This window comes from Peromyscus eremicus, chromosome 9, assembly GCF_949786415.1.
Source record: "Peromyscus eremicus chromosome 9, PerEre_H2_v1, whole genome shotgun sequence".
Lineage (NCBI taxonomy): Eukaryota > Metazoa > Chordata > Mammalia > Rodentia > Cricetidae > Peromyscus > Peromyscus eremicus.
Genome location: NC_081425.1, coordinates 67358930 through 67383829, shown reverse-complemented (window position 1 = coordinate 67383829; position 24900 = coordinate 67358930). Strand labels below are relative to the sequence as shown.

Below are 24900 nucleotides of genomic sequence, written 5' to 3'. Positions count from 1 at the left end.
TTCAAAATTCCCTGCTAGGCCTGTAGGCCAAAGATGGATGTCCCAACGTTACAGAGAAACTTTGGGTGACTGTCTAGGCAGCTTGATGTCCCTGTCATTAGGTAACATTTCATCCTTCTGGAGTCTTTGATGGAGTAAATAGTTTTTGGTTTTTTGGTGTTTTGTTTTTGTTTTGAGACAGGGTTTCTCTGTGTAGCTTTGGAGCCTGTCCTGGAACTCACTCTGTAAACCAGGCTGGCCTTGAACTCACAGCGATCTGCCTTCCTCTGCCTCTTGAGTGTTGGGATTAAAGGTGTGCACCACTTCCACCTGGCTTGAAGACTAAATAGTTATAGTTTTCTTTAGTTATGATAAAAGATAAGTTAGGTTCAAAACTTTGAACTCACAAAGATAAGATACATAATAGAGTATTTTCTCTAATTTTGCCAAATACAAATAGACTGGATATTGTAACTGTACTTCTTATTTGATAACTGTTTTTGTTGTATATAATCTTACTATTTTAAAGTTAAAACCTTCCTTTTTAATTAGACAAAAAAGGGGGAATGCTGTGGAATAATCCTCTTGTACACCGTAAAGATTTGTCATTCGAACTGGTTTAATAAAATGCTGATTGGCCAGTATCCAGGCAGGAAGTATAGGAGGGGTGACCAAACTAAGAATGATGGGAAGAGTGGAGCCAGGAGTCGCCAGCAGATTCAGAGGGAGCAAGATGAGAATGCCAAACTGAGAAAAGGCACCAAGCCACATGGCTAAGCATAGATAAGAATTATAGGTTAATTTAAGTGTAAGAGTTAGCTAGTAACAAGCCTGAGCTATTGGCCAAGCATTTATATATTGAAGTCCCCACCAGTACCTGCCTGGTGGAGATTTCTTCCCAGAGTCCAGGAGAAGATGCTACAAGCACCTGGCATCCATTCTGTGGCTCGCAGCGTTTATAATTCATATTCAGCCTCTGAGTTGGTTATTTAGGACTGGGACAAGAAACATCCATTTACTTGGGAGCACCAAGGCTTAATGGGAGAAGCAAGGGGAAGCAACAAGAAAGAACTGAAGCGGGACTGGAGAGGTGGCTCAGAGGTTAAGAGCACTGGCTGTTCTTCTAGAGGTCCTGAGTTCAATTCCCAGCAACCACATTGTGACTCACAACCATCTGTAATGAGATCTGGTGCCTCTTCTGGCCTGCAGGGATACATGTTGCACGAATCCTAATTGGTCTTAATAAAAATCCAGAGCCCAATATCAGGGTGAAAGCTGAAAGGTCAGAGAAGCCCAGGAAGCCATAGCCATCACCTCTTAACCTACCAACTCCTCAGCTCTGAAAGAGCATGAGTTTCTGCCTCCTGCCTTATATTCCTTTCTCTGCCCCAGCCATATCACTTCCTGTCTCAGCCTTCCTAGTGCTGAAATTAAAGGTATGTGATCCCAAGTGCTGGAATTAAAGGTGTGTGCCACCACTGCCTCGCTCTGTTTCTCTTTTAGGCTGGATTAATCTCTTGTAGCCCAGTGTGGCCTTGAACTCACAGAGATCCAGACAAATTTCTCCCTGTGCCTGAGTGCTAGGATTAAGGTGTGTGACACCACTGCCTAGCCTCTATGTTTAATCTAGTGGCTTGTTCTGTCCTCTGATCTTCAGGCAAATTTTATTTGTTCAAAATATCACCACAGATACATGCAGGTAGAACACTGTATACATAACAAATAAATCTTGAAGGAAAAAAAAAAGAACTGAAGCAAAGAAGCATAATTGGGTTGCCTCTTTCTGGTCTTGGCTAGAGTATTTAAACAACTGAAGAAATGGCCAGCTTCAACAGTCCAGGGTAGGGGAAGAGGTAGGAGAATCAGCATGCTGGTGGGTACCCTCCTGCGGATCTGTTTGTCGTCAGAATGTTTCTTGCCCTGGGAACTTGCTCTACATAGATATATTATCATGTGCTGGGTGGTGGTAGCTTACACCTCTTTTTTTCTTTTTTTTTTTGGTTTTTCAAGATAGGGTTTCTTTGTATAGTGTTGGCTGTCCTAGAACTAGCTCTGTAGACCAGGCTGGCCTCGAACTCACAGAGGCACACCTGCTTCTGACCCCCACGTGCTGGAGGTGGCTCACACCTTTAATCCTAACAGATCCCAGGCAGAGGCAGGCAGATCTCTGCAAGTTCGAGGCCAGCCTGGTCTATAAAGTGAGTTCCAGGACAGCCAGGGCTACATAGGAGAAGAAACCCTGTCTCAAAAAAACATATATAAATATACATACGTATTCACATATAACTTATAGATACACGTAATCTGTAAAACAGACATTAACCTTAACATTGGCAACCTGCCTTTAGGGAGGATGTGTAAGATTAGTAAGCTTGTGCCCATCTGTGCCTTTTAAATAATGAGAATTAATTCATGTGGTGGGTAAAAAAAAAATTAATGAAAATCAATCTGACTACAAAGGATGAAGAGTGCTTTATGGACACTGCAATCGGAGGCCTCGCACCCTGATGTCTAGCTGAAGCTCCAGCCCAGGAAGAGCCCACTGGATTAAAGGTCCTGAGAGAAAGTGTTTCTGTGTTTAGTGTTCCACAGAGGCAAGGCGCTGTTCCCAGGTTAATGAGAACTGTTCTTCTTTTCCCAGGCACACACTCCAAAGCTTGGAAGTTCAACAAGTGCCTGAACAGGAGAGACCTTCCGGAAATGCTGAATTTGCACCGAGATGCTGAGGCCCGTGTGTTTCTCTGGATACGCTGTGGGCTTAGCAAGCAGCCGGCACAGGCACAGGTCACGGCAGCCTGTGAACAGCTTTTCAGTAGCCCTCTCTTCTAGGAGTTGGGGCCCTTCCCAGCCCTGCCTCCCGGCCCCGCCCCTCTCTCTGGACGCATCTCTGGGTCCCATCATCACCCGGCGCCGGGCCCTCCCTCCAGGCCCCCCCTCCTCCCTCCTTCCTTCCTTCCCTTCCTCCCTCTCTCCCTCCCTCTTAGCTCCTCCACCAGGAAACAACCGGATCCGGATCCTGGCTGCGGCCTGACCCGTGAGATTCCCTAACCTGGCTGGCGGGCGGGGTTGGAGACCAGCTAAGGGTGGGCGAAAGGGAGGAGCTGGGCGTTTGGGCTGCACTTGGGGGAGCCGGGAGTAGAGATGGTGTCGGCAGGAAGCCCGTGGACCCGGGTTTCCCGAGAGGGCAGTCATTAAACATGGAATCGGCCACACAGCTGGCAGAGCGTTGGAGGCAGGGGCCCAGTCCCAGGAGCTGCAATTCCAGCCCCTTCCGGGCCAGACCCAGATCCCTGGCCCTTTTCACCTAGTTCTGCTCTCTCCCTCGCTTCTCCAGGGCTACACTCTGGCCGGGAGGATGAAAGGCCTCAGCTGGGAGCCGCCTGCCACCAGCACTGGGTCCTAAGAGCTGCCATCCAGGCTGGGTAAGTGTCCTCTTCCTTTCTGCCCCCACAACCTTTGCTTTCCAGCCCCCGTCTCCTCCCTATCTTGTGCCTCCGCCAGCATCTTCACATTATGCTCCTGGGGAGGTCCTAAGCCTCCTCCTGTAGCCCCAAAGGTGTGTACTGTGGGGTTGGGGGTGCTGGGGTGTCACAGCTAGTGCTGTCATATGAAAGGCATCTGAAGTAGTCTAAAATTAAAATTTCCCGTTGCACACTTAATTTGACATGTTATACGTGGCCAGCTGCTTGTGCCCTGGACCTATCCCATGGCTTACATTCTTTGCTCTTGCTTGCCCCTGCCTAGTGTGGTCTCTGAGCATTTCACCTATTCCAGGAGCTTGGCCAAACAGGAAATGTCCCTTCTGGGTCTCTCTCAATATTTTCTATATATTTATGTCAGTCTGTTACCCTTGCTCCTTTTAGCCGCCCGGATGGCGACCCCAGCCTCAGCCCCAGACACACGGGCTCTAGTGGCTGACTTTGTAGGCTATAAGCTGAGGCAGAAGGGCTATGTCTGTGGAGCTGGCCCAGGGGAGGGCCCAGCAGCTGACCCGCTGCACCAAGCCATGCGGGCTGCTGGAGACGAGTTTGAGACACGCTTCCGGCGCACCTTCTCTGACCTGGCCGCTCAGCTACACGTGACCCCAGGCTCAGCCCAGCAACGCTTCACCCAGGTTTCCGACGAACTTTTCCAAGGGGGCCCCAACTGGGGCCGTCTTGTGGCATTCTTTGTCTTTGGGGCTGCCCTGTGTGCTGAAAGTGTCAACAAAGAAATGGAGCCTCTGGTGGGACAAGTACAGGATTGGATGGTGGCCTACCTGGAGACACGCCTGGCCGACTGGATCCACAGCAGTGGGGGCTGGGTAAGGAGCTTCTCAATTGCTGCCCTACGCATCCCTCTGCAAAGCTGGTCTTCGTGGGAAAAAGGGGGCCTCCGATTGGAGGCTGGGGCATTTGTGCTGGGAAGGAGCCATGGGGCTGAGTTCCCTTGTTTAAGTGGAATCAGACTGAAAGCATCAAGCTAACTGTACCCCAGGGCTGCCACGCAGTAATCACTGGATGGGTTTCATGGTCCCCAGCAGAAGACCGAATCTAGAGTTTTATAAACAGAACCCAAAGAGAGCCTCCAAGGAAAAGGTGTGGCCCCTGAGTGCACAGCCTGGACAGTGGGAGGACCAGGGATGGGTTGCGGTTAGGCAAGCCTTAGCAAAGGATACCAGTTCTGGGCAGAATTGTTTGCCAAGGAAAGGATGGGGCTCACTTGATGCAGACAGTTCAGAGGAGCCAAGTGCCCTGGGCAGGGGGGTAGGGGGTTCCGAGGGGCTTGTAGGCTGTAGAGCTTTGGCTAGAGGGGCTGGGTGTGGGCGGTGCTCACAGTGGATGGAACTGGAACTCTTCCTTCCCTCTTCTCTCCACTCTCCTTTCCTGATACCCCTTTCTCCTTCTTTCTCTACTTCCCTTCTCTCCCACAGGCGGAGTTCACAGCTCTGTACGGGGACGGGGCCCTGGAGGAGGCACGGCGTCTGCGGGAGGGGAACTGGGCATCAGTGAGGACAGTGCTGACCGGGGCTGTGGCCCTGGGGGCCCTGGTTACTGTAGGGGCCTTTTTTGCTAGCAAGTGAGAAAGTCTAGGGCCAGGTGGGGCTAGGTGTAGCTAGGGGCCAGGAGAGCTGGAACAGAACAGAGAATGCCCTTGGAAGAAATTGGATGGTCATGGTTCAGAGAAGGGCAGGGGAAGGTAGTGTGTGAGGGAGCCGAGCATGCCGGGCAGATGGCAAGAAGAAACATGAAAGAATGTTTCAAGGCCAGGAGCCCCGGAGATGGAGTTATCCCAGGGCTTGGGGGGAGGTGGGAGGGATCACGCCCATAGCCGGGGCACACAGGCTCCAAGGAAGGTGAACTTATTTAAAGAATTGTGTCCCCGTTCGATGAATGGGGTTTAAGGAACCTAGAATTCACCTCCCTTTGGAATGGAAGCTTGGTTAGGTGACTGGATGGAATGGCTGTGGCTGTGGGCTGCATGGGCACACACGTGCATGTTGGACATGCACGCATGCTCATGTGCATGCTGGGCTGTTTGTCGAATCTGGTGATGGGATATTTAGAGAAAACATTCCTTCTTGCAGTGGCAAGAACAAGGGCCAGTTCACTGCCCTCCTCCCCTCTGTCCCTACCCTTGACCTTACGCCTCCAGGCTGAGGGGGGACTACTGTATCTAGATGAGGGCTCTGGTACTGCTCAGAGTTGTTGGCAAGGCTTTGGAGAGAAGGGTTTCTGCCACTGGCCACCTCCATCGCCCTCTTTGTGTGCATCTTTGACAGGGGCTGACAGAGGGTAAGGCCGTGGAGCCTGGCTGGGTGGAAGCTTTGGTAATTGGACCTGCCTGCCACCTTCCCCTCCAGTGGGGGCACAATGGTACCTAAAGTGTTGCCTATTTCTAGGACCTCTCTATCCAGCTGAAACTCTAAATTGGGGCTCTAATTTCCCTTTAGAGGATGTGGACATATATGCTGAACTAGAATTCAGATTGTTTGGGTCCTGAACTGTCTCAGTGAGACTGCCAATGCCTTGAGAGGACCATTCCAGCTCTGAGCCCCTTGGGTGTGATGGTGACAGATACTCCTTGACCAGCCTGTTCTGTGTGGTGGGTTTTGGTGCTGCTGTATCAAGGGCCAGGTGTATGCCATGACCTCAACACATTTATGATGTTTCTTTGGAAGCCATGCTCTTTGCATAGGTGGTGTCCATGCTGAGTCTCTGAAGATGATCACGGGAGAACTCACAGTCAGTCCAGTCCTCTCGAACAAACCCAGATTAGAGCTTTTTCTTTTGAGGGACAGATTACTCACTCCAAATGCATGCCCTGAGCCAGACCTCACTGCTGCACTTTCTGAGACGCTAACGTTGCTGCTGCTCAATGCTGACTTCGTTCACCGTGCTCTAGAACCCTACCTGTGATCCTGAGCACGGACCAGCTTAGCTAGACCACAACTGACTCGACTACTTCTCACTTGGTCCTAGAATGTGGCATCATATTGTGCTTGCTAGAATGTGGGACCAAATTGGCCTCAGGTGTTTAGTCCAGACTTTTGCTTTGGAGAGGGTTGCACTTTTTCATAGTGTCTGTGGGGGATGTGATAGACTGCATGTGCCAGTTGGTCTGTTTCGAGTGTGCTGATCTAAGAAACTCAGAGCTATCTGTAGCAAGCAGTTGGAGTGGGAGGCTCTGCCTTGCTCAGGACAAACTAGGCCAGTGGTTTTCAAACTGCTTGGCAGGGCCGCAAAGTGTTCTAGGGGTTGCCTCAGGAGTCCTTAAGGAGATGAGGGAGTGGAGGGCTGCACAGGCTGGGCGATTTGCCCTCAGACAGAACAGCTCCCCTTGTCTTATGTATCGGGGTTCAGGGTAAGATTTTATTTGTGGTAAGGGCTTTGCTGCTGAAAAAAGTTGGAAAACCACTGACTAGACCATCAGCTCCAACTGGAGCCTGTGTTCCTTCAAGTTCAGGGAAGACTCCGCTCCGCCCTTCCCACAGGACACCTGCCCGAGTTAGCATTCCTGGAGGCCTTTAGCCAACAGGAGCAGCGGGAACCATGGTCAGGTTACCACCATGCTCTGCTCTCACGCCTTCACACAGGGTGGAAGGGTAAAGGGCTTGGTCTGGACTCCCAGGAGCTTAGCTGAGGGACCACAGTGGGGAGTTGTGACGTGTTCTGCCCTTTGTTTAAGGGCCAGTGGAAACCCAGAGACTCTCCTGTCAGGGAAAACCAGGGACTGTCTTTAGAGCCATATAGTTCCTTTGGATTAACTCTTGGCCAAGAGGGCTGAGTATGGCTCCCAATTGCTAAATCCATTTCATTTTTTTTTTTTAAATGAGGGAAATGGATATAATTTTTCAAAGACTAAATAGGTGGAGAGGATGTTCTTGCTCTCCAAAGCCCAAAGGGACAAATAGGGATTTTGCTTTATAGGCCAAGGAAAGAGCGGAAGTGGGGCAACACAGTCCTGCAACTATTAATCCCACTCCCCACTTACACTAGGGCATACATATACTATTTTACTTTTTTAAATCATAAACGGCAGAACAGATTTGGTTAGTTTAGAAGAAGAGAAAAAGCTCTATAAATATAAATATATATATTCCTGTATTTTTATTTAATAATTTATAAATGCCAAGTTCATTTGACTTTTATTTTTGTGTAATATGTAATGGTCGTATTAAAAATAAATAAATAAAGCCCAGAAATTTAATGAGAAGTACTGAACAGGGTTTTGTGACTTCTATACTGTACAGCCTGGGTTTTAGAACATTCCTTAAACCAGTCATTTCTTATGACCATGACCTTGCTAAGGGAAATAATTAGAGTTACAGGGATTTGGGGAATTATTGAGTTAAAAAAAAAAAAAAAGAAAGAAAACAAAAACAAAAAAACAGCCACAACACCCTACCGTGGCCAAACACCCAAGCCTAAGAATTCTGTACCAACTAGAGTCTCAAGAAGGTGTAGCCATATTGTACATTGGGAGTCCCCTACACACACCAACCCCCGCCCCAATATTCTGGCTTGGGGTGGTGGCAATCAACTGCAATCCAGCAGGACAGGTGGAGACAGGAAGGTTGCCCACCCAGGTACATAGTGAGTTCAAGGCCAGCCAAGGCTTCACAAGACTTTGACTCTAAACAAATCATCAGAAAGCAAAAGGGTAATTAATGAATGGAGGTCATGATGAATAAGTAATATTCTCAAATACAAAAGCTAGGCTGAGGCCAGCCTCGTCTACAAAATGAGTTATAGGACAGCCAAGGCTACACAGAGAAACCCTCTCAAAACAACAACAACAACAACAAAGCTAGGCTGTGAACTCAGCTATGAGTTTCTTGGCAGCCAAAGCAATCTGGAAAACAGTGAGATTCAAAGCTTTATAGTTACTCAGAAGGCAAAGTTTTCTGAAAAGATACTTAGTAACATAATTGATGGCAAATAGAGTATTTTATGTCCCTGTTCTTTTAGAAATACCAAATGGGGATCCAGACAGTCTTGGGTTTGCTCTATTAGCCTCATTACAATTTAGTCCAAATGTAGTAACATTATGATGGTCTGATCGGTAAACTTTAGACTGTCCGCAGGGACACACGACTGTTTCTCTAGCTCTCTGTAAATGCCGATCATCCAGATCATTCAGATGACGTGTTAACAAAGCTAGGCAACACTTGTTACAGTTTCTGACCACTGTGAGGGTAGGGAGGTTGGATTGGGTTAGATCTGCCTCATGCTGTAGTTCCAGAGCACTTTAGGTGAAGGACCTTGAGTGTAGGTCTGGCTGGGACTACACATCAGTTCCAAGCCAACCCAGGCTGCAAGATAAGACTCATCGCCAGGGGAAAGAACAAAACCAAAAACCTACAGTTTCTGACAAATGGTTAGATTATATTCTTTATAAATTTTTTGTTTGTTTTTTATTTCTTTATTTTATTTATTTTTTGAGACAGGATTTCTCTGTGTAACTCTTCTGGCTGTCTTGGAACTCACTCTGTAGACCAGGCTGGCCTTGAACTCCAAGAGATCTGCCTGCCTCTGCCTCCCAAGTGCTGGGGTTAAAGCCATCACTGCCTGGCTTCTTTTCTCTTTTGAAACAGGATCTTGCTTGTAGTCTAGGCTAGCCACAGACTCACAGTTTCTGGATTCCAGGTGTGTACCACCATGTCTGGCTGAATTCTTTAAATGTGGTTATGGGGAGCTATATAAGTAATAAAAACACAACCAGAATCTAGATGTGATGCTGCCAGTTTATAATCCTAGCATTTGGGAAATAAAGGCAGGAGGATCGGTAGTTCAGTGTCGTGTTCAACACATACATAGAGACAACAGAAAATTTGAGCAGGAAACATAATATAAAGAACTATATGGTGGCTTTCATTCATCATTCACTCAGAGAAAATGTTCAGGTATTTTCTGTGTATTTAGTACAGCTCTAGGCATGCAGGCAAAGAGAATGGAAAGACACACCTCAGCTCACATGTTGCTTACACTGTAGTAAGGGAATCAAAATCTTCCTAACGTGTTAGGAGATAGTAAATACTATGAAGAAAGACAGCACACACCTTCATCCTGGCACTAAGGAGGCAGTGGCAGGCAGGTCTCTGGTAGTTCAAGGCCAGCCTGGCCTACATGTGAGACCCTGTCTAAAAATATTTTAAGTAAAGAAAAGCAAGGTTGGAAATCAGTAGATATTCTAATTTTAAATCAAATGGTCAAGGGAAACCCTCATGTCCAAGGTAACAAATAAAACCATGAATGGTGTAATTGAAAATATACATTTATTAGCATGTAAGAAACTTTCTGTATTTTCCTGTAAAAGTCATGAAAATTGTGTGTGTAAGTGTGAAGTATCACACTGTGTGTGTGTATGTGTGTGTGTGTGTGTGTGTATGTGTGTGTGTCTGTCTGTCTGTCTGACTTCCCTATTTAAATGAAGACTTCAACAAGGGTAGATCAAGATACCATTTATGGTTTTGTCTGGTGGGTAGATATTGTTCTTTCTGCTATCAGTATTTTCTGATTTGGGAGGGGTAATGAACATAAATATCTGATACAGCACCTTAAAGTTTTTTTGATAGAAAGTTTTTAAAAAGTTAACCAGTCAAGCCCTGTGGGGGCATATAAATATAAATACAAATTTATATTTCCAATCTCAGTATTCCCAGGAGCGGGAAGAGAACTAAAAACTGGGGGCCAGTCTGTCTACATATGAGTTCTAAGCCAGCAGGGCTACATAGGCAGACCTCTTATCAAAAACTTAGCCACTCAGTGGGTTGGTGAGAGGGCTCAGTAGATAACAAGGCTGGCCACCATGCCTGGTAACCTAAGTCCCATCCCACATGGAAGAAAGGTTGTACCAAGTCCCAAAAGTTGTCCTCTTACCTCTACACAAGTGCCAAGACGTGTGTGTTCCCCACCTCAAATAAATAAATAAATATAAAAAGAAAAAAAAAGTTAACCAATCATTGAAGCTAGAGAGGTGGCTTATTGGCTGAGAGCATTTGCTGTCGATGGTGAGGAACAGAGTTCGGATCCCAGGATCTGTGTCAGGTAGTTCACAACCGCCTGTAACTCCAGCTCCAGGACATTACTCACCCTCTAGTTTCTGTGAGCACCAGAACACACAGATGCACACATAAATAAAATGTTTTAAAAGTTATCCAGTCAGGCCGGGCAGTGGTGGTGGCACACGCCTTTAATCCCAGCACTCGAGAAGCAGAGCCAGGCGAATCTCTGTGAGTTCAAGGCCAGCCTGGTCTACAGAGCAAGATCCAGGACAGGAGGCACCAAAACTACACAGAGAAACACTGTCTCGGAAAAAAAAAAAAAAAAAAAAAAAAAGAAAGAAAGAAAAAGTGCCTACTGCTCTTGCAGAGGACCTGGGTTCACGTCTCAGCACCCACAGAGCAGCTCACAACTACCTATACTTCCAGTTCCAGGGAATCTGATACCCTCTTCTGGCTTCAGGGGGCTCCTATATACAAGACTTAAACATAAATCCACACAGGCACATGTATACATAGACATAAAAACAATAAATCTTTTAAAAAATACCAGTCCAGTGAAATATAATGCAAGCCACAAATAGTGTAAAAAAAACTCATTAGAAATATAAGAGCAGCTGGGTGGTGGTAGCACATACCTTTAATCCCAGCACTTGGGAGGCAGAACCAGGCGGATCACTGAGTTCATTCCAGGACAGCCAAGGGTACACAGAGAAATCCTGTCTCAAAACAAACAGAGAGAGAGAGAGAGAGAAGAAAGGAAATGAGATATAGTTGCAGACATACTTGATATATAATCTTATATTCTACTGCTTTGACTTGGCATTATTTTTTTTCCGAGTTTAAGAATATTTTGAGCCAGGTGTGGTGGTTCACGCCTTTAATTTCAGCACTTGGGAGGCAGAGGCAGGTGGATCTCTTGAGAGTTCGAGGCCAGCCCAGGGCTGTTACACAGAGAAACCCTGTCTGGAGACCCCACCCCACCCCCCAAAAAAAAGAATGTTTTGTACCTTGCAAAAGGTACAAAATAATCTTTTGTTGGATATTATGGTTTGCTTACATTTTTGACTCTTTCTAGAATTTATAGTTTTCAGTGTCATACTTAATATAGTTTATGTTTTAAAGCAGACAATGTAGATTTTTTTTTTTTTTTGAGACAGGGTCTCATGTAGCACAGGCTGGCCTCAACTTTCCTATAATTGCGGCTGGCCTTAAACTCCTAACCCTTCTGCTGTACCTCCCAGGTGCTAGGAATTCAGGAGTATGTCACCACGCCTGGCTCTGTAGGTATTTTGTTTTTAAAGACTTAAAAACGTTTGATGTATATGTGTGTGAGAGATAGTGAATGTGCATGTGTGTGTTGGTGCCTGTGGAGCCCGGAAGGTGTTGAATCCAATAGAGCTGAAGTTGCAGGTGGTTGTGAGCATGTGGGTGCTGGGAACTGAATTCAGGTCCTTTGTAAGAGGACCAAGCACTCTTGTCTTTTATTTTGCTTTGTTTTTGAGACAAGTTATTGCAGTATAGCTCTAGCTACTCATTCTGATACTCTCTATGTAGTTCAGACTGGCCTGGAACTCATGGCATCCTCCTGCTTCAACTTCTCAAGTGCTAAGATTTCAGATGTATACCACAATGCTGAGAAAACCATAACCTCAGAAGGCTGAGAGAGGAGGATCTTAAATGTGAGGCCATATTGAGCTACACAGTTAAAAAAAAAAGTTGGGGGGGTGGTGGCGCATGCCTTGGGAGGCAGAGGCAGGTGGATCTCAGTTTGAGGCCAGCCTGGTCTACAGAGTGAGTTTCTAGACAGCCAATGCTGCACAGAGAAATCCTGTCTGGAAAAACTCCAAAGGATTTAGGGGCATAGGATTTTGGAAGTACTTTCCCCACAACGGAGAGAATCCTGTGAGATAAGGACCAGTGCTAGTTACACAATCCTGGGCTTGCCAAAGGCAGAATTAAACGGTATTTAATAGTTGGGCGTGGTGGCACACACCTTTAATCCCAGTGCTTGGGAGGTAGAGATAGGCTGATCTCTGTGAGTTCAAGGCCAGCCTGGCCTATATATTGAGCTTCAGACCAGCCAGAGCTCAGTCGTAAGTCGTCGCCTTGATTCAGTTGGGTGCTGTGAAACCTTCAAGTGTTGAATTGGCTACAATCAGTATAAGAGAACTTGCTTCTGGAGTGCCCATCTTCAGTGGCCAACTTTAGTTCTGATGAATTCACAGCAAGAGGTTGACTCTGCTCCCAGCTCCCAACATCTTGAGGTAAGGAATTCCAAGAAGTGTGGGCAACAGTGGGGTGTAAGGAGTGGTGCTTCTGACTCTGGTTTGCTTAGAGGTGTTTTGCCCAGCCCTCCCCCTCCAACCATGTTAACTTTGGGGTTGTGTTTATATGCATACACCTCTCAAACTTGTAGTTTGGTCTCGATACAAAAAGTCTTCTTGTGGATTTAGCACTGCTATTCATTACCCCTGTAAATGCGTGGGAATTTCTAATAGATTGTGGGAACCTCCTGCCTCCAGGGCCAGCTCTCATGGCTATCTAAAGGTGCAGAGCTGTCTTGAGAACTTGCGTGGAGAAAGTCCTCTGGGGTCTTCAAGAAAGGTTTGAAAGCTAAGAAACTACAGCTGAAAGGTGGCACCTAGAAGGAGCAATCAGTCAGTAATCACAGCGTGTACTCTGCTGAGTGTATATCACCACTTATAGATACAAATATAAACAGCACTTGGTCCCTTGTCTGCAGGCACTCATCACCTAGTTAGGAAAAAGCACAACATTGTTAAGTGCGCCGTGGCTAGGTCCACTTGTCTCACGACAGGAGGGGAAAGCTGGAAGGCTTGCTCCCTGAGGTGGTCTGGTTTAGGAGAAACCGCACATATAGAGGCAAAATCTGGACCTCAGATGCAAGCTAGCCGAGTTCTGCAAGGTCTGAGGCCACTTGAGGAATTTTTAACCTTTCAGCTGGCCAGGAAGACCAGGGTGTTTTAACTGTCTAGGCAAGAAAACAGACTGAAACTAAGCAGGCTGAAGGTCTTAAAAGAAGATCTATGCAGAACGGGGACACAACTCCGGACTAGAAGGTCTGGGTTAGGATTAGTGAGGTTTGCCGTTTATGTCACCTTATTGGATGATGCCAGTAACTAAGTTGAGAAAAGTACACTCCCCTCTAAAAAGATCTTCAGAACATCCCACCTACCGGGGCTTTTCTTGTTAGACAAGTTTCCAGAAATCTCCGACCCTTTTCGGTCCTCTGTCTTCCAACAATTAACCCCCAGCCGTGGTTTTTTGTTTGTTTGTTTTCGATTTAATTTTTGACACTGGGTCTCTATGTAGGGCTGACTGTCCTGGAACTCGCTATGTAAACCAGGCTGGCCTTGAACTAACAGATTCGCTTGCCTCTGCATTCTGAGTGCTGGGATAAAAGGTGTACGCCACCACGCACGGCTGAGGAATTCCCTAGCTTTAAGCCTGGCAACCCTTTCGGGAGCAAGGTTCACCTGTCGCATAACGGGTGTCAGCTGGTCGAATCTCACAAGCCAATCGGCATCTGAGAATGGGCCCCTTCGGCGAGGCGTTTGGAAGATTAGGCCTTTCCACTCGCTAGTCAGGGACCAATCGGGAGCATCCTCCATGTTGTGGCCCCGCCCATGGGCGGAGGATGAGCGGAAAGTCGTCACAGTGCGGGCGTATTGTTACCTAAGGACTCGACAGGAGGTGGGGTGTGTTGATTGACAAGCATATTTCACCTACCGGGATCACAGAATTTGGCGCAGTGGCCCGCCTTAGAGGTGGGGTCTTGTTTGATTGCCAAGTAGAACTCCCCAATAGTGTTCGAGCTCGAGGTGACGGGCAGGCTGACTGACTAATGAATCCTTGGCGTGGCCGGCACAATTCTCCAATCGCCAAGCGGCGGGCCCCAGTCTGAGCGGCGATGGCGGCGGCAGCGGCGGCGGCAGCAGCAGCGGGGGCTGCGGGCGGTCGGGGCTCCGGGCCGGGGCGGCGGCGCCATCTTGTGCCCGGGGCCGGTGGGGAGGCCGGGGAGGGGGATCCGGGGGGCGCAGGGGACTACGGGAACGGCCTGGAGTCTGAGGAACTGGAGCCTGGAGAGCTGCTGCCGGAACCCGAGCCCGAAGAGGAGCCGCCCCGGCCCCGTGCCCCCCCCGGAGCTCCGGGTCCTGGCCCCGGCTCGGGAGCCCCCGGCAGCCAAGAGGAGGAGGAAGAGCCGGGACTGGTCGAGGCCGACCCCGGGGACGGCGCCATTGAGGACCCGGTGAGGGAAGGAGGCCGAGCGAGCGGGCCGGGTCATGCGAGGCCCCGAGCTCGGGCGGGAGGCAGGCAGGCGGGGGGTGGGGTTGGGCGGGGAAATAACGTGGCTGATGGCGGGCCGGGGCCGTTCGTGAACGGGCTGATGGGGCTTCGTGGGTGCCTCTAGGGTGGCTCTGGAGAAGGTAATTTGGCTTTTACTTTTGTGCTGTTCTCTCTCTCTCTTTTTTTTTTCCTCTCCCCTAATTACGATCCTCGCACGAGGCGAGGGAAATGGCCGAGCATGGATGGCTGTGGCCGGGCCCAGACAAAATGTACGGCACAGCCCCTGCGTCTGTGGCTAACCTTCTGCATGCCCTGCTCACTCGTTGTAGGAACTAGAAGCGATCAAAGCTCGAGTCAGGGAGATGGAGGAAGAGGCTGAGAAGCTAAAGGAGCTACAAAACGAGGTAGAGAAGCAGATGAATATGAGTCCACCCCCAGGCAATGGTGAGTAAAATCGGCTATTGCTTGTAGAGCCCGGGTCTTCGGGTTTATTTGTGGGGGTAGGGGGAGGCGGTGATCGGCAGTGTGGCCTTAGAGGCTCGGGACCTTGAAGCTGCTTGTCTGAGCAGTTTTTCTGGGCAGGTGCTGTGGTCATAGTCCGTTGAGTGTTCTACTGACCTTTGTTAGATACAAGCTGTTTGGACGGTGATAGTCTTGTGCCTTCCTTTGTCTCGTTTATAAATGTGTTTCTCTTTGTTCTTAGTCTGTCTGTACCCTTCTTGTGGAGATCGCCCGCTGGCGTTTGACCTTCAAAACTAATACTTTTCAGTTAGAGACCCTAGTTGGACTTAGAAGATACTGAAGACTGTGGGGGACTTATTTAATCTAGAAGTGTCAGAACTCAATCCATTGAATTTTGAATTTTGTTCACTCTGAGGCATTTCAGCCAAAGCAAGCCAATAGAAACTTGATTTGGGAAATGTAAATTCTTCTATAATTCTTTTTAAGGGGGTAATTTCTCAAATATGTATTGAAACCTACTATTCTGGGCACTGTTCTAGGAAATGGGTATAGTAGAACAGACAAATCTTAGCCTAATAGTGGTGGGGGTATATATATTGATCCAGCAGAAAATATGCTTGTTTAAAAATTTTTTTTCCCGCCCCCCCTCCCCTCAAGCTGGCCCAGTGATCATGTCTCTTGAGGAGAAGATGGAGGCCGATGCCCGTTCTATCTATGTTGGCAATGTATGTATTGAGAAAGGGTTTGATTTGGGTTTAGGGGACATTCTTTTTTTTTTTTTTTTTTTTTTTTTATTTTAGGTAGGGCTTGTTATATAGCCCACACTGGCCACTGATTCAAAGTGATTCTCTAGACACAGCCTCCTAAGTACTGACATTACAAAACTACATTTTTGTTTGTTTTTTGTTTTTTTGGAGACAGGGTTTCTCTGTGTAGCCCTGCCTGTCCTGGAACTCTTTTTGTAGACCAGGCTGGCTTCAGATCTCAGAGATCCACATGCCTCTGCCTTCTGCGTGCTGGGATGAAAGGCATGTGCTACCGCCACCTGGCAGGAGTACATTCTTATTTGAGAGAGTTCTTGAATAATTTTGGAAGGAATCTAGAATTGGTTTGGGGGTTGGGGGAAGGTTGTGAGGAGATAAAGGTAATGAAAAGATTCTAGCGTTAGAAGAAAAGAGGAACAATATTTGATGTGCCTTGGACTGGACTAAAGATGTCTATGCAGGGTACCTGTTTAAATAGGAGTTTTCCCAGTACTTTAAAATGTTCCTTTCCGTAGGTGGACTATGGTGCAACAGCAGAAGAGCTGGAAGCTCACTTTCATGGCTGTGGTTCAGTCAATCGTGTTACTATACTCTGTGACAAATTTAGTGGCCATCCCAAAGGGTGAGTAGGGGACTAAGTTGATTATTTTACCACAATTTAGAAATACATAATACTTTTGATACTACCACCACTCTCCAAGCTGGGGATTGAACCCAGGATCTTGACTAGGCTGAATATGTGTGCTGTTGAGCTGCCAGTGTGAACTCATGTTCTAGTTTTTAATATTTTTACTTTTTGAGATAGTTTTTCTGTGCAGCCCTGGCTATCCTGAAATTAGCTCTGTAGCCCAGGATGGCTTCAAACTCAGAACCACCTGCTTCTGCCTCTGCCTCTGCTCCTAAGTGCTGGGATTAAAGTCATGCACCACTACTAGCCAGACTTACATTTTATGTTTCTGTAGACTAGGAATCAGTTGTTAAAAACAAGTGGATTTGCCTGTTCTCTGTTGTCAGCAGTGGTATGTTAATATCTTTCGAAACCAGATAATACGGACTGGGCAGGGGTGCGGTTGTAAACCAGGAGAAGGGATGGCAGCATCTAGTTGGCACCAGGTGTTATGTATGGCTCTATGAAATCTGGCTTGGTTATGTTTTGAATTTTTGTGATGCTGGACCCAAGGGACTCAGGATGCCTGCTAGGCAGGTGCTCTTACTGAGTCACACATACACTCACACCCTTTTTCAGACTTTTTAATTGTGAAACAGGGTCCTAAGTTGCCTAGGCTAGACTTCAACTCTGTAGCTTGAACAGGCTTTGAACTTCGGTTGTACTGCCTCAGCCTCCAGAGTAGCTGAGATTACAAGCTGTGTTCACTATGCCCAAAGTAGTTGGAAATTTTTATACTGTTATTTAAATTATTTAATTACTTAAAAATGTTACTGTGTTGTATTCCAATGAACTGTATTTACAAGTTGGGTTTAACCTCTGAGCTATTTGTAAAATCCGATAAAATGACAAGTTATTCTTTCCAGGTTTGCGTATATAGAGTTCTCAGACAAGGAGTCAGTGAGGACTTCCCTGGCCTTAGATGAGTCCCTGTTTAGAGGAAGACAGATCAAGGTAAGCATAGTGCCTTGGCTATGGGTTCTGCACAGATTCTCTGCCTTGACTCCAAGGTTTTCTGTCCTCTCCTTCTCAGGTGATTCCCAAACGAACCAACAGACCAGGCATCAGTACAACAGACCGGGGCTTCCCGCGTGCCCGATACCGTGCCCGGACTACCAATTACAACAGCTCCCGATCTCGATTCTACAGTGGTTTTAACAGCAGGCCCCGGGGTCGAGTCTACAGGTCAGGATAGATGGGCTGCTCCTCTTCCCCGCCTCCCAAGAGCCCTTAGGCTTCATTCTCTACTGATCTGAGGACCCTCGATCCCTTGTCCTCCTTTTGGTGTCCGGGGACTTGATCTCCTTCTGTGCTTGCAGAGGGAGGAAGTAGTTGTAGGCCAGTTCAGGAGGCCAGTTCTGTTTCTTTGAGCAGAAATTGGTGAGGATAGAGATGTCTCCTCCCTCCGCTTTCTTCCTTTGGGAATTGGTGGCAGTGAACGTGTTTACACTGAGAATTGTAAGGCCTCGGAACAGGGAGAGCTCTGCTTGGATATTGATGGCTACTTTTCCCAGAGTGGGAGGTGGGGGCGTTTAAGTGGATTCCTGGGAAGCATCCAGTGGCAGGCTGACCCCCACTGTGGGAGGACTGATGCCAGTGTGTTCCAAGGTTAGCGGTTTGACGGCCTGGTGGCACCATACTGTGGCTGTGCTTTACCAACTCTGTCCTTGCATTGCAATTGTATGTTAAGATAAACCGTGCCTTTTCACCAGGTAGGGTTTAAGAGCTGTGGAGCACTGGATAAGCACTGGATCCTTTTCTGTCCCGCAGTGTCTTAGGTGTACTCCTCACCCCATTTCCCCTCAAGGCCCCCGTTTGCCAGTTGTTATTCCTGGGAGTGAGCGCTCCCTTCGGTCACGGGGCAGTGCGGGCCCACGGGGAGGGTCTTGCACTAACTCTCTAGTGACCATGTTAACACCTAACTCTCCTTCTTTCTTCCAGGGGCCGGGCTAGAGCGACATCATGGTATTCCCCTTACTAAAAAAAGTGTGTATTAGGAGGAGAGAGAGGAAAAAAAGAGGAAAGAAGGAAAAAAAAAGAATTAAAAAAAAAAAAAAGAAAAACAGAAGATGACCTTGATGGAAAAAAAATATTTAAAAAAAAAAAAAAAGATATACTGTGGAAGGGGGGAGAATCCCATAACTAACTGTGAGGAGGGACCTGCTTTGGGGAGTAGGGGAGGCCCAGGGAGTGGGGCAGGGGCTACATATCCCCTCGGGGATTCGCCATGGACACATCTCAACTGTGCAAGCTGCTCCCCGTATCCCTGCTCCCTCACCCGAGCTCTTTGGGCCTGCTCAAGGGTAGGTGGGCACGGGTGGTAGGAGGGCTTTTTTTCACCCAGGGCTCTGGAAGGACACCCAACTGTTGCTTGTCTCCTTCCCTCGTCTTCTCCCTGCCTTTTGCAGTAGTCCCTGCCTGCCTGCTCCTGTCCTGCCAGGTCTCCGCCCACCCTCCCCTTCCTTCCTCGGGCTCCCTGCCCCTCCAGTTTGCCTGGTGATCTATTTTGTTTCCTTTTGTATTTCTTTTTCTGTTTTGAGTGTCTTTCTTTGCAGGTTTCTGTAGCCGGAAGATCTCGCTCCCAGTGGCTCCAGTGTAAATTCCCCTTACCCCTGGGGAAATGCACTACTTTGTTTTGGGGAGTTTTGGGGTGTTTTTGTTTTTCAGGTGTTTTTGTTTTGTTTTATTTTTTTCTTTACCTTTTTTCCCTTTTATTTGGAGGGAATGGGAGGAAGTGGGAACAGGGAGGTGGGAGGTGGATTTTGTTTTATTTTTTTTAACTCATTTCCAGGGGATGGGAATTTTTTTTTAAATAATGTGTCATGAATAAAGTTGTTTATGAAAAAATTGTTTGGCACTTTGGGTGTAAATATCATTTACATACCAGTTCTCTTAAGTCACAGGTGGTTGTTAGTTTAGGGGGAAGTACTGGTGTTTTAGAGAGGGGTTGCTACTTGTAAATTAAGGTAGAAGTTAAATTACGACGAGTTACAATGCATTCAGTTGAGGATGGTGGGTCTTCTTGCCTGTAAAAGAATTAAGAGTGGTGAGTTTTTGCTTTTTGATACAAAGTCATGTAGCCCTGGCTGATATGGAATTGCTTGTCTCTCCTCGAAGTTCCAGTGACCCAAGAGCTTACCTTCGCCAATTCCTGGATTATAGGCATGCACTGTGCCCAGACAGATTGAGTAACATCTCTGAGCCAAACATGGCGGTGCTCACACCTTTAATCTCAGCGCTTGGGAGGCAGAGGCAGGCTCGTCTCCCCAGGCCAGCCAGAGCTGCAACGTGAGATCTTGTCCCCAAAGTGTTCCTGACAAAACCTGAGTGCAAGTGACTCCATGACCACTTTCCTCTTTGTAAGTTTATGCTTCAGTATGAATTTAAGAAATGCAAAGTAAGTGTGGACAAGTGTAAAGATCTCTTCCTGAGCAGGCTTACTGCCCTGCCCGTTTAATCGGAACTCAGGAGGCCCGACCTCCGTGAGGTCATCTCAATCTACAGAGGTGCAGGCCCGAGAGGGCTAGAGTTATATCATACTGTCAGACTGAAGTCCTGGGTACATATTACCAAGAGAAGATTGTAGGGTTTTGTTTGACTTGCCTCTGTACCATACTTGTACTACCTGTGGAGGCCAGAAGAGGGCGTTAGAATCCTAGGGACTGAGTGCTGGGAATCAAACATGGTGGTGCACGCCTTTAATCCCAGCACTTGGGGAGCAGAGGCAAAGCTGTCACTGAGTTCGAGGCCACCCTGGTCTACAGAGCAAGTTCCAGGACAGCCAAGGCTGTTAAATAGACCAGCCCTGTCTCAACAACAAAACCCCTGGGTTTTTTTTTTTTTTTTTTTTTTTTTTTTTTTTTTGGTTTTTCGAGACAGGGTTTCTCTGTGTAGCTTTGTGCCTTTCCTGGAACTCACTTGGTAGCCCAGGCTGGCCTCGAACTCACAGAGATCCGCCTGGCTCTGCCTCCCGAGTGCTGGGATTAAAGGCGTGCGCCACCACCGCCCGGCACCCCTGGGTATTCTTGAAGAGCAGTCAGGGCTCTTAACCATTGAGCTCTTAATCACTCCAACCCAAGATGTATTTTAGCCTCTGCATGTCCATTTTACCATTCACTAGTTCTGATAATGTCTTGATACTGCCTATGACCTACATGCTCTTCAAAACTCAAACAGTTGTGTTCTACATCCACGAAGCCCTAATACCTTGTGTTTCTTTCAGAAACTTAACAACCAATGTTTTTTAGCATTGGCCCATTCTACCTCTTGTAAAGATGCCTTTCTTGAGATAAATGTGTGATCTCTGGAGCTTTCTGCAGAGGTTAATTAACAGAAAGCAGTCTAAAGTCCACTATATGTTAGAAAAATGGGAACTTTGGGAAAAACTCCAGCATTTAGAATACCGAGACAAAAAGATTAGAGATCTAGGCTAGCCTGGGCTACAAAGTGTGATCCTATCTATTTTTATTTTATTTTTTTTTTAGAAATAGTACTTTTTTTTGTTTTGTTTTTTGAAACAGTTTCTCTGTGAAACAGTCCTGGCTATCCTTGGACTCACTCTGTAGACCAGCCTGGCCTCAAACAGAGATCAGTCTGCCTCTGCTCCCAAGTGCTGGGATTAAAGGCGTGCACCACCACCACCACCAGGCCTTGGTTTTTAGAGACAGAGTTTCTCTGTAGTTTTGGTACCTGTCCTGGAGCTCGCTCTGTAGACGAGGCTGGCCTCAAACTCACAGAGATCCGCCTGGCTCTGCCTCCCGAGTGCTGGGATTAAAGGCATGGGCCACTGCTGCCTAGCTGTGATCCTATTTTCTATTCTTGTTTTCTGTTGAAATTATTAGGAGGAAGGCATGTGTCTCAGAGCACACGTGGAGGTCAAGACGATAACTGAAGTTCTGGGGATCAAACCCTTGTCAGGTTCCATGACCAGGGCTTTTTTACTCACGGGCTGTTTGGTTTGGTCATCAAAAACAAGAACATCATGCCAGGTATAGTGGCTCATGCCTTTAGTCCTGGCATTTGAGAGGCAGAGGCAGGTATATCTCTGAGTTCAAGGCCAGTCTGGTCTACGTGGTTCCAGGACAGCCAGAGCTACATAGTGAGACCCTGTCTCAAAAAAAACAAAGGATGTGAAACACTGAACTTGTCCAAATAAATACTGGCTTGGTCTCACGTATCCACTAGGGGGCACTAAATGGTTAGTTCTGAAAGATCCCTACAAATGGTTTTGAGATAAGATCTCACTATGTAGCTGTGGAAGGCCAGTACACAATATAGAGACCAGAGTGGCCTGAAACTCGGAGATCTGCCTACTTCTACACCCCATGTGTTTTAAGGCATGCTGCCAGAACAAATTAGTTTTTATGAACTGTTTTGAGATAGTTTGACTATGTAGCCCAGGCTGGCCTGTAACTCACAGATCTCCCTCTGTCTTCTAAGTGCTGGGATTTCAGATGTGCACCCACACACCTGGCAGGTGAGTGGCTTTTTAGCCCTCTCTGGTCTCCATTTTTAAAAGTCCATTCTACACTTCTCACGTCGGTTATTTTCTCCATTCTGCTTTCACTGCTGGATCAACTCATTTCTTACTGCTAAAAAGACTTGTGATGCCACCAACAAGCAGAAACTCGGAATTAGGCCTTTCCAAGTTTGGTCCTAATCAGGCTGTCTTGCTGTATTTGTACCACATATCTGGACCAGGCAGTTAAGACCGTGGTGTTCCCTTGAACCCCTTGGTTACTAGTTCCTTTCCCATGCTTTAGAGGCAGAAGAATGGAAAGAAAGTTGACATTCTTGGACAGACCTAGTTTTTGGTAGATTATTTCTGTCCGATTCTGGCTAACTGAAGAATAGGAGTAAGCATATTATTGGAGTTCTGTTGTGAAAGCTGAGTATTTAAAGATTGGGGGAATTTTTGTTTTTGTTTTTTTGAGACAGGGTCTCACCATGTAGCTCTGACTGTCTTGGAACTCACTCTGTAGACCAGGCTGGCCTCAAACCCAGAGATCAACCTGCCTCTGCCTCCTGAGTGCTGGGACTAAAATAAAAGCATGTGCCACCATGCCTGGGTATACTTTTTTTTTCTTTTTTCTTTTTCTTTTTTCTTTCTTTTTTTTTTTTTTTTTTGAGACAGGGTTTCTCTGTGTAGTTTTGGTGCCTGTCCTGGAGCTTGCTCTGTAGACCAGGCTGGCCTCGAACTTAGAGATCCGCCTGGCTCTGCCTCCCAAGTGCTCGGATTAAAGGTCTGCGCCACTAGCGTCTGGGTATACTTTTTTCTAATACCAATCCAGTTAGAGTTCTTGAAATGCACTGGGTTGTCTTGGCTTGTCTTCTGTCGCTCACAGACCCTCAGTGTAGACTTTAAATTCACCAAATCTGCTGGGCATAGTGCTCTATGTCTTTGATCCCAGCACTCAGGAGGCAAAGGCAGGTGGATCTCTGTGAGTTCAAGGCCAGCCTGGTGTACATAGTTCCAGGACAACCAGAGCTACGTGGAAAAAAAACAACAAAAACCCCACTATTTTTCCTCTCTAGGCTTATTGATAATCACTTATTCAAGTATTTATTGGGCATTTCTCAAGCATGGGTTCTTCCGTTAAGGATGTTAAGCTTGTTAAAGAAAAATAGTCATTCTGTAAAGGGACCTTACTAAAGAGTAGTGTCTGTCATACCTCTGTATGCCACCAAAAACTTCTAAAAGGTCCCTAAGTTTTCATTAAAATTTGTTGTTACATTTATTCATTGTGTGGGGGCAGGGGGTCGTTCATGTGGTCAGGACGACCTGCTGGAGTAGCTTCTCTCCTTGCACCGTGTAGACTCTAGGGCTTGAGCTCAGATACCACACTCCAGAGTAAGCACTTTCTACACAAAACTGAGGAATCAACTGTTGTTATGTAATACGCTCCGTCTATGGTATTTGGTTCTAGCTGCTGGGTAGATGGGTGTGAACCACCGCATCTGACTTTAAAACTTAAAAGTTTTTAATTAATACATGTTAGGGCTCTGATGGACAACCCTGTGGAGACAGTTCTGTGGTAGCGTTACATAGGATGCAAGGATGAAATTCAAGTCGCCAGGCCTGCGTAGCAAGCACCTTCATCCTCTCAGCCATCTTGCTGGCTCTAGAAGTGTAATTTTTTTTTCTCTGTGTAGCTTTGGAGCCTGTAGACCAGGCTGGCCTCAAACTCAGAGATCTGCCCACCTCAGACTCCTGAGTGCCGGATTGAAAGGGTGGGTTTTTTTTGTTGTTGTTGTTGTTATTTTATTTATTCATTTGTTTATTTGCATTGGTGCTTTGCCTGCATGTATGTCTGTGTGAGGGTGTCCAATCAAATCTTGGAGTTAGAGACAGTTGTGAGCTGCCATGTGGGTTCTGGGAATTGAACCTGGGTCCTCTGGAAGAGTAGTCAGTGCTCTTAACCATTGAGCCATCTCTCCAGCTCCCTAAAAGGGTGTTTTTGTCAGGGAGCTTTTCCCGTCTTTCTTTAATAGAGTATAGCCCTACTATGGTCTGAATATTTGTAGCCCTAGATTTATATATTGAAACCTGTTCCCCAGTGTGAGGATCTTTGGGATCTGGGTAAGTCACATGGGCTCTGCTTTTATACAAATGATTAGTGCCCTTCTCCAAAAATACCAGACTTTGCTTGTGCTCTCCACCGTGTGAGATGCGGTAAAATGTCTCTGATCTATATACCAAACTATGCAAAGCCACTCCGTGTACTTTGTTGTATGACAGTCTCTTTTCCTTCTTTTATACCTGTCTGCATTTTCTATACAGATTGGAATTATTTGTCTTAAGAGTTTTTCGTCAGTTAAAGTGAACAAGATGAGGAACATGTATGTACTCGCTTTCAGACCTGAGGCCGAACCAGACATTGGTAGCTAGCTAATTGCTGTGAACATTGGTTGCATGGCGACCGGATGAGGTTGTCTTGAGAAGGCAGGACGTGTATTTCATGTCACTTCAAATAACGTTTTTTAAAAACAGTTTTAAAGAGTGACGTATTACTTTACTGTGTGCTGGGCGGCAGGGGTGGAGCACAGTGCTATGTGGAGATCAGAGGACTACCGTTAGAGTCTGTCCTTCTGTCCCACCTTATGGGGCCTGGTAATGGAACTTGGCCTGTTTCCAACTACTTCTTAACATTAGAGATGTACCTCCATATTCTCTTGGTTTTCCTCTCAATAGTCCATTATGACTCAGTTGTAAACCCTACTAAGACATTTACAAA

At 46.8% G+C, this 24900-nt stretch overlaps 1 protein-coding gene and 1 long non-coding RNA gene across 4 annotated transcripts; one reads left to right on the top strand and one right to left on the bottom strand.

Moving 5' to 3' along the window:
* The first annotated feature begins 2892 nt into the window (after positions 1-2892).
* On the top strand, positions 2893-18734 carry LOC131919427 (polyadenylate-binding protein 2). Of its 3 annotated transcripts, none has more exons than XM_059273627.1 (7): positions 14192-14735; positions 15103-15217; positions 15893-15960; positions 16515-16621; positions 17533-17620; positions 17700-17851; positions 18608-18734. In XM_059273627.1, the coding sequence occupies exons 1-7, from the start codon at positions 14397-14399 to the stop codon at positions 18645-18647; spliced, it is 909 nt and encodes a 302-aa protein (XP_059129610.1). In that variant the 5' UTR covers positions 14192-14396; the 3' UTR covers positions 18648-18734. The 3 variants fall into 3 exon arrangements, with proteins under 3 accessions (XP_059129612.1, XP_059129610.1, XP_059129613.1); XM_059273630.1 differs by lacking the exon at positions 14192-14735 and adding an exon at positions 14810-14913; XM_059273629.1 differs by lacking the exons at positions 14192-14735; positions 15103-15217; positions 15893-15960; ... (2 more) ...; positions 17700-17851; positions 18608-18734 and adding exons at positions 2893-3013; positions 3314-3401; positions 3843-4282; positions 4892-5684.
* LOC131919428 (uncharacterized) lies at positions 12401-14512 on the bottom strand. Its single transcript, XR_009381248.1, has 2 exons — positions 13963-14512; positions 12401-13219 (listed from the first exon to the last, which is right to left on the bottom strand). It is a non-coding gene; the product is annotated as an uncharacterized LOC131919428 (long non-coding RNA).
* Positions 18735-24900: the final 6166 nt, after the last annotated feature.

Excerpts from the sequence above, each read along its gene's own strand:
- LOC131919427 (XM_059273627.1), top strand. The coding sequence starts at position 14,397 with ATGGCGGCGGCAGCGGCGGCGGCAGCAGCAGCGGGGGCTGCGGGCGGT. Across the intron at positions 15,961-16,514 it reads GTTCTATCTATGTTGGCAAT|GTGGACTATGGTGCAACAGC; the intron begins GTATGTATTGAG and ends TCCTTTCCGTAG. Across the intron at positions 17,852-18,607 it reads CCCCGGGGTCGAGTCTACAG|GGGCCGGGCTAGAGCGACAT; the intron begins GTCAGGATAGAT and ends TCTTTCTTCCAG.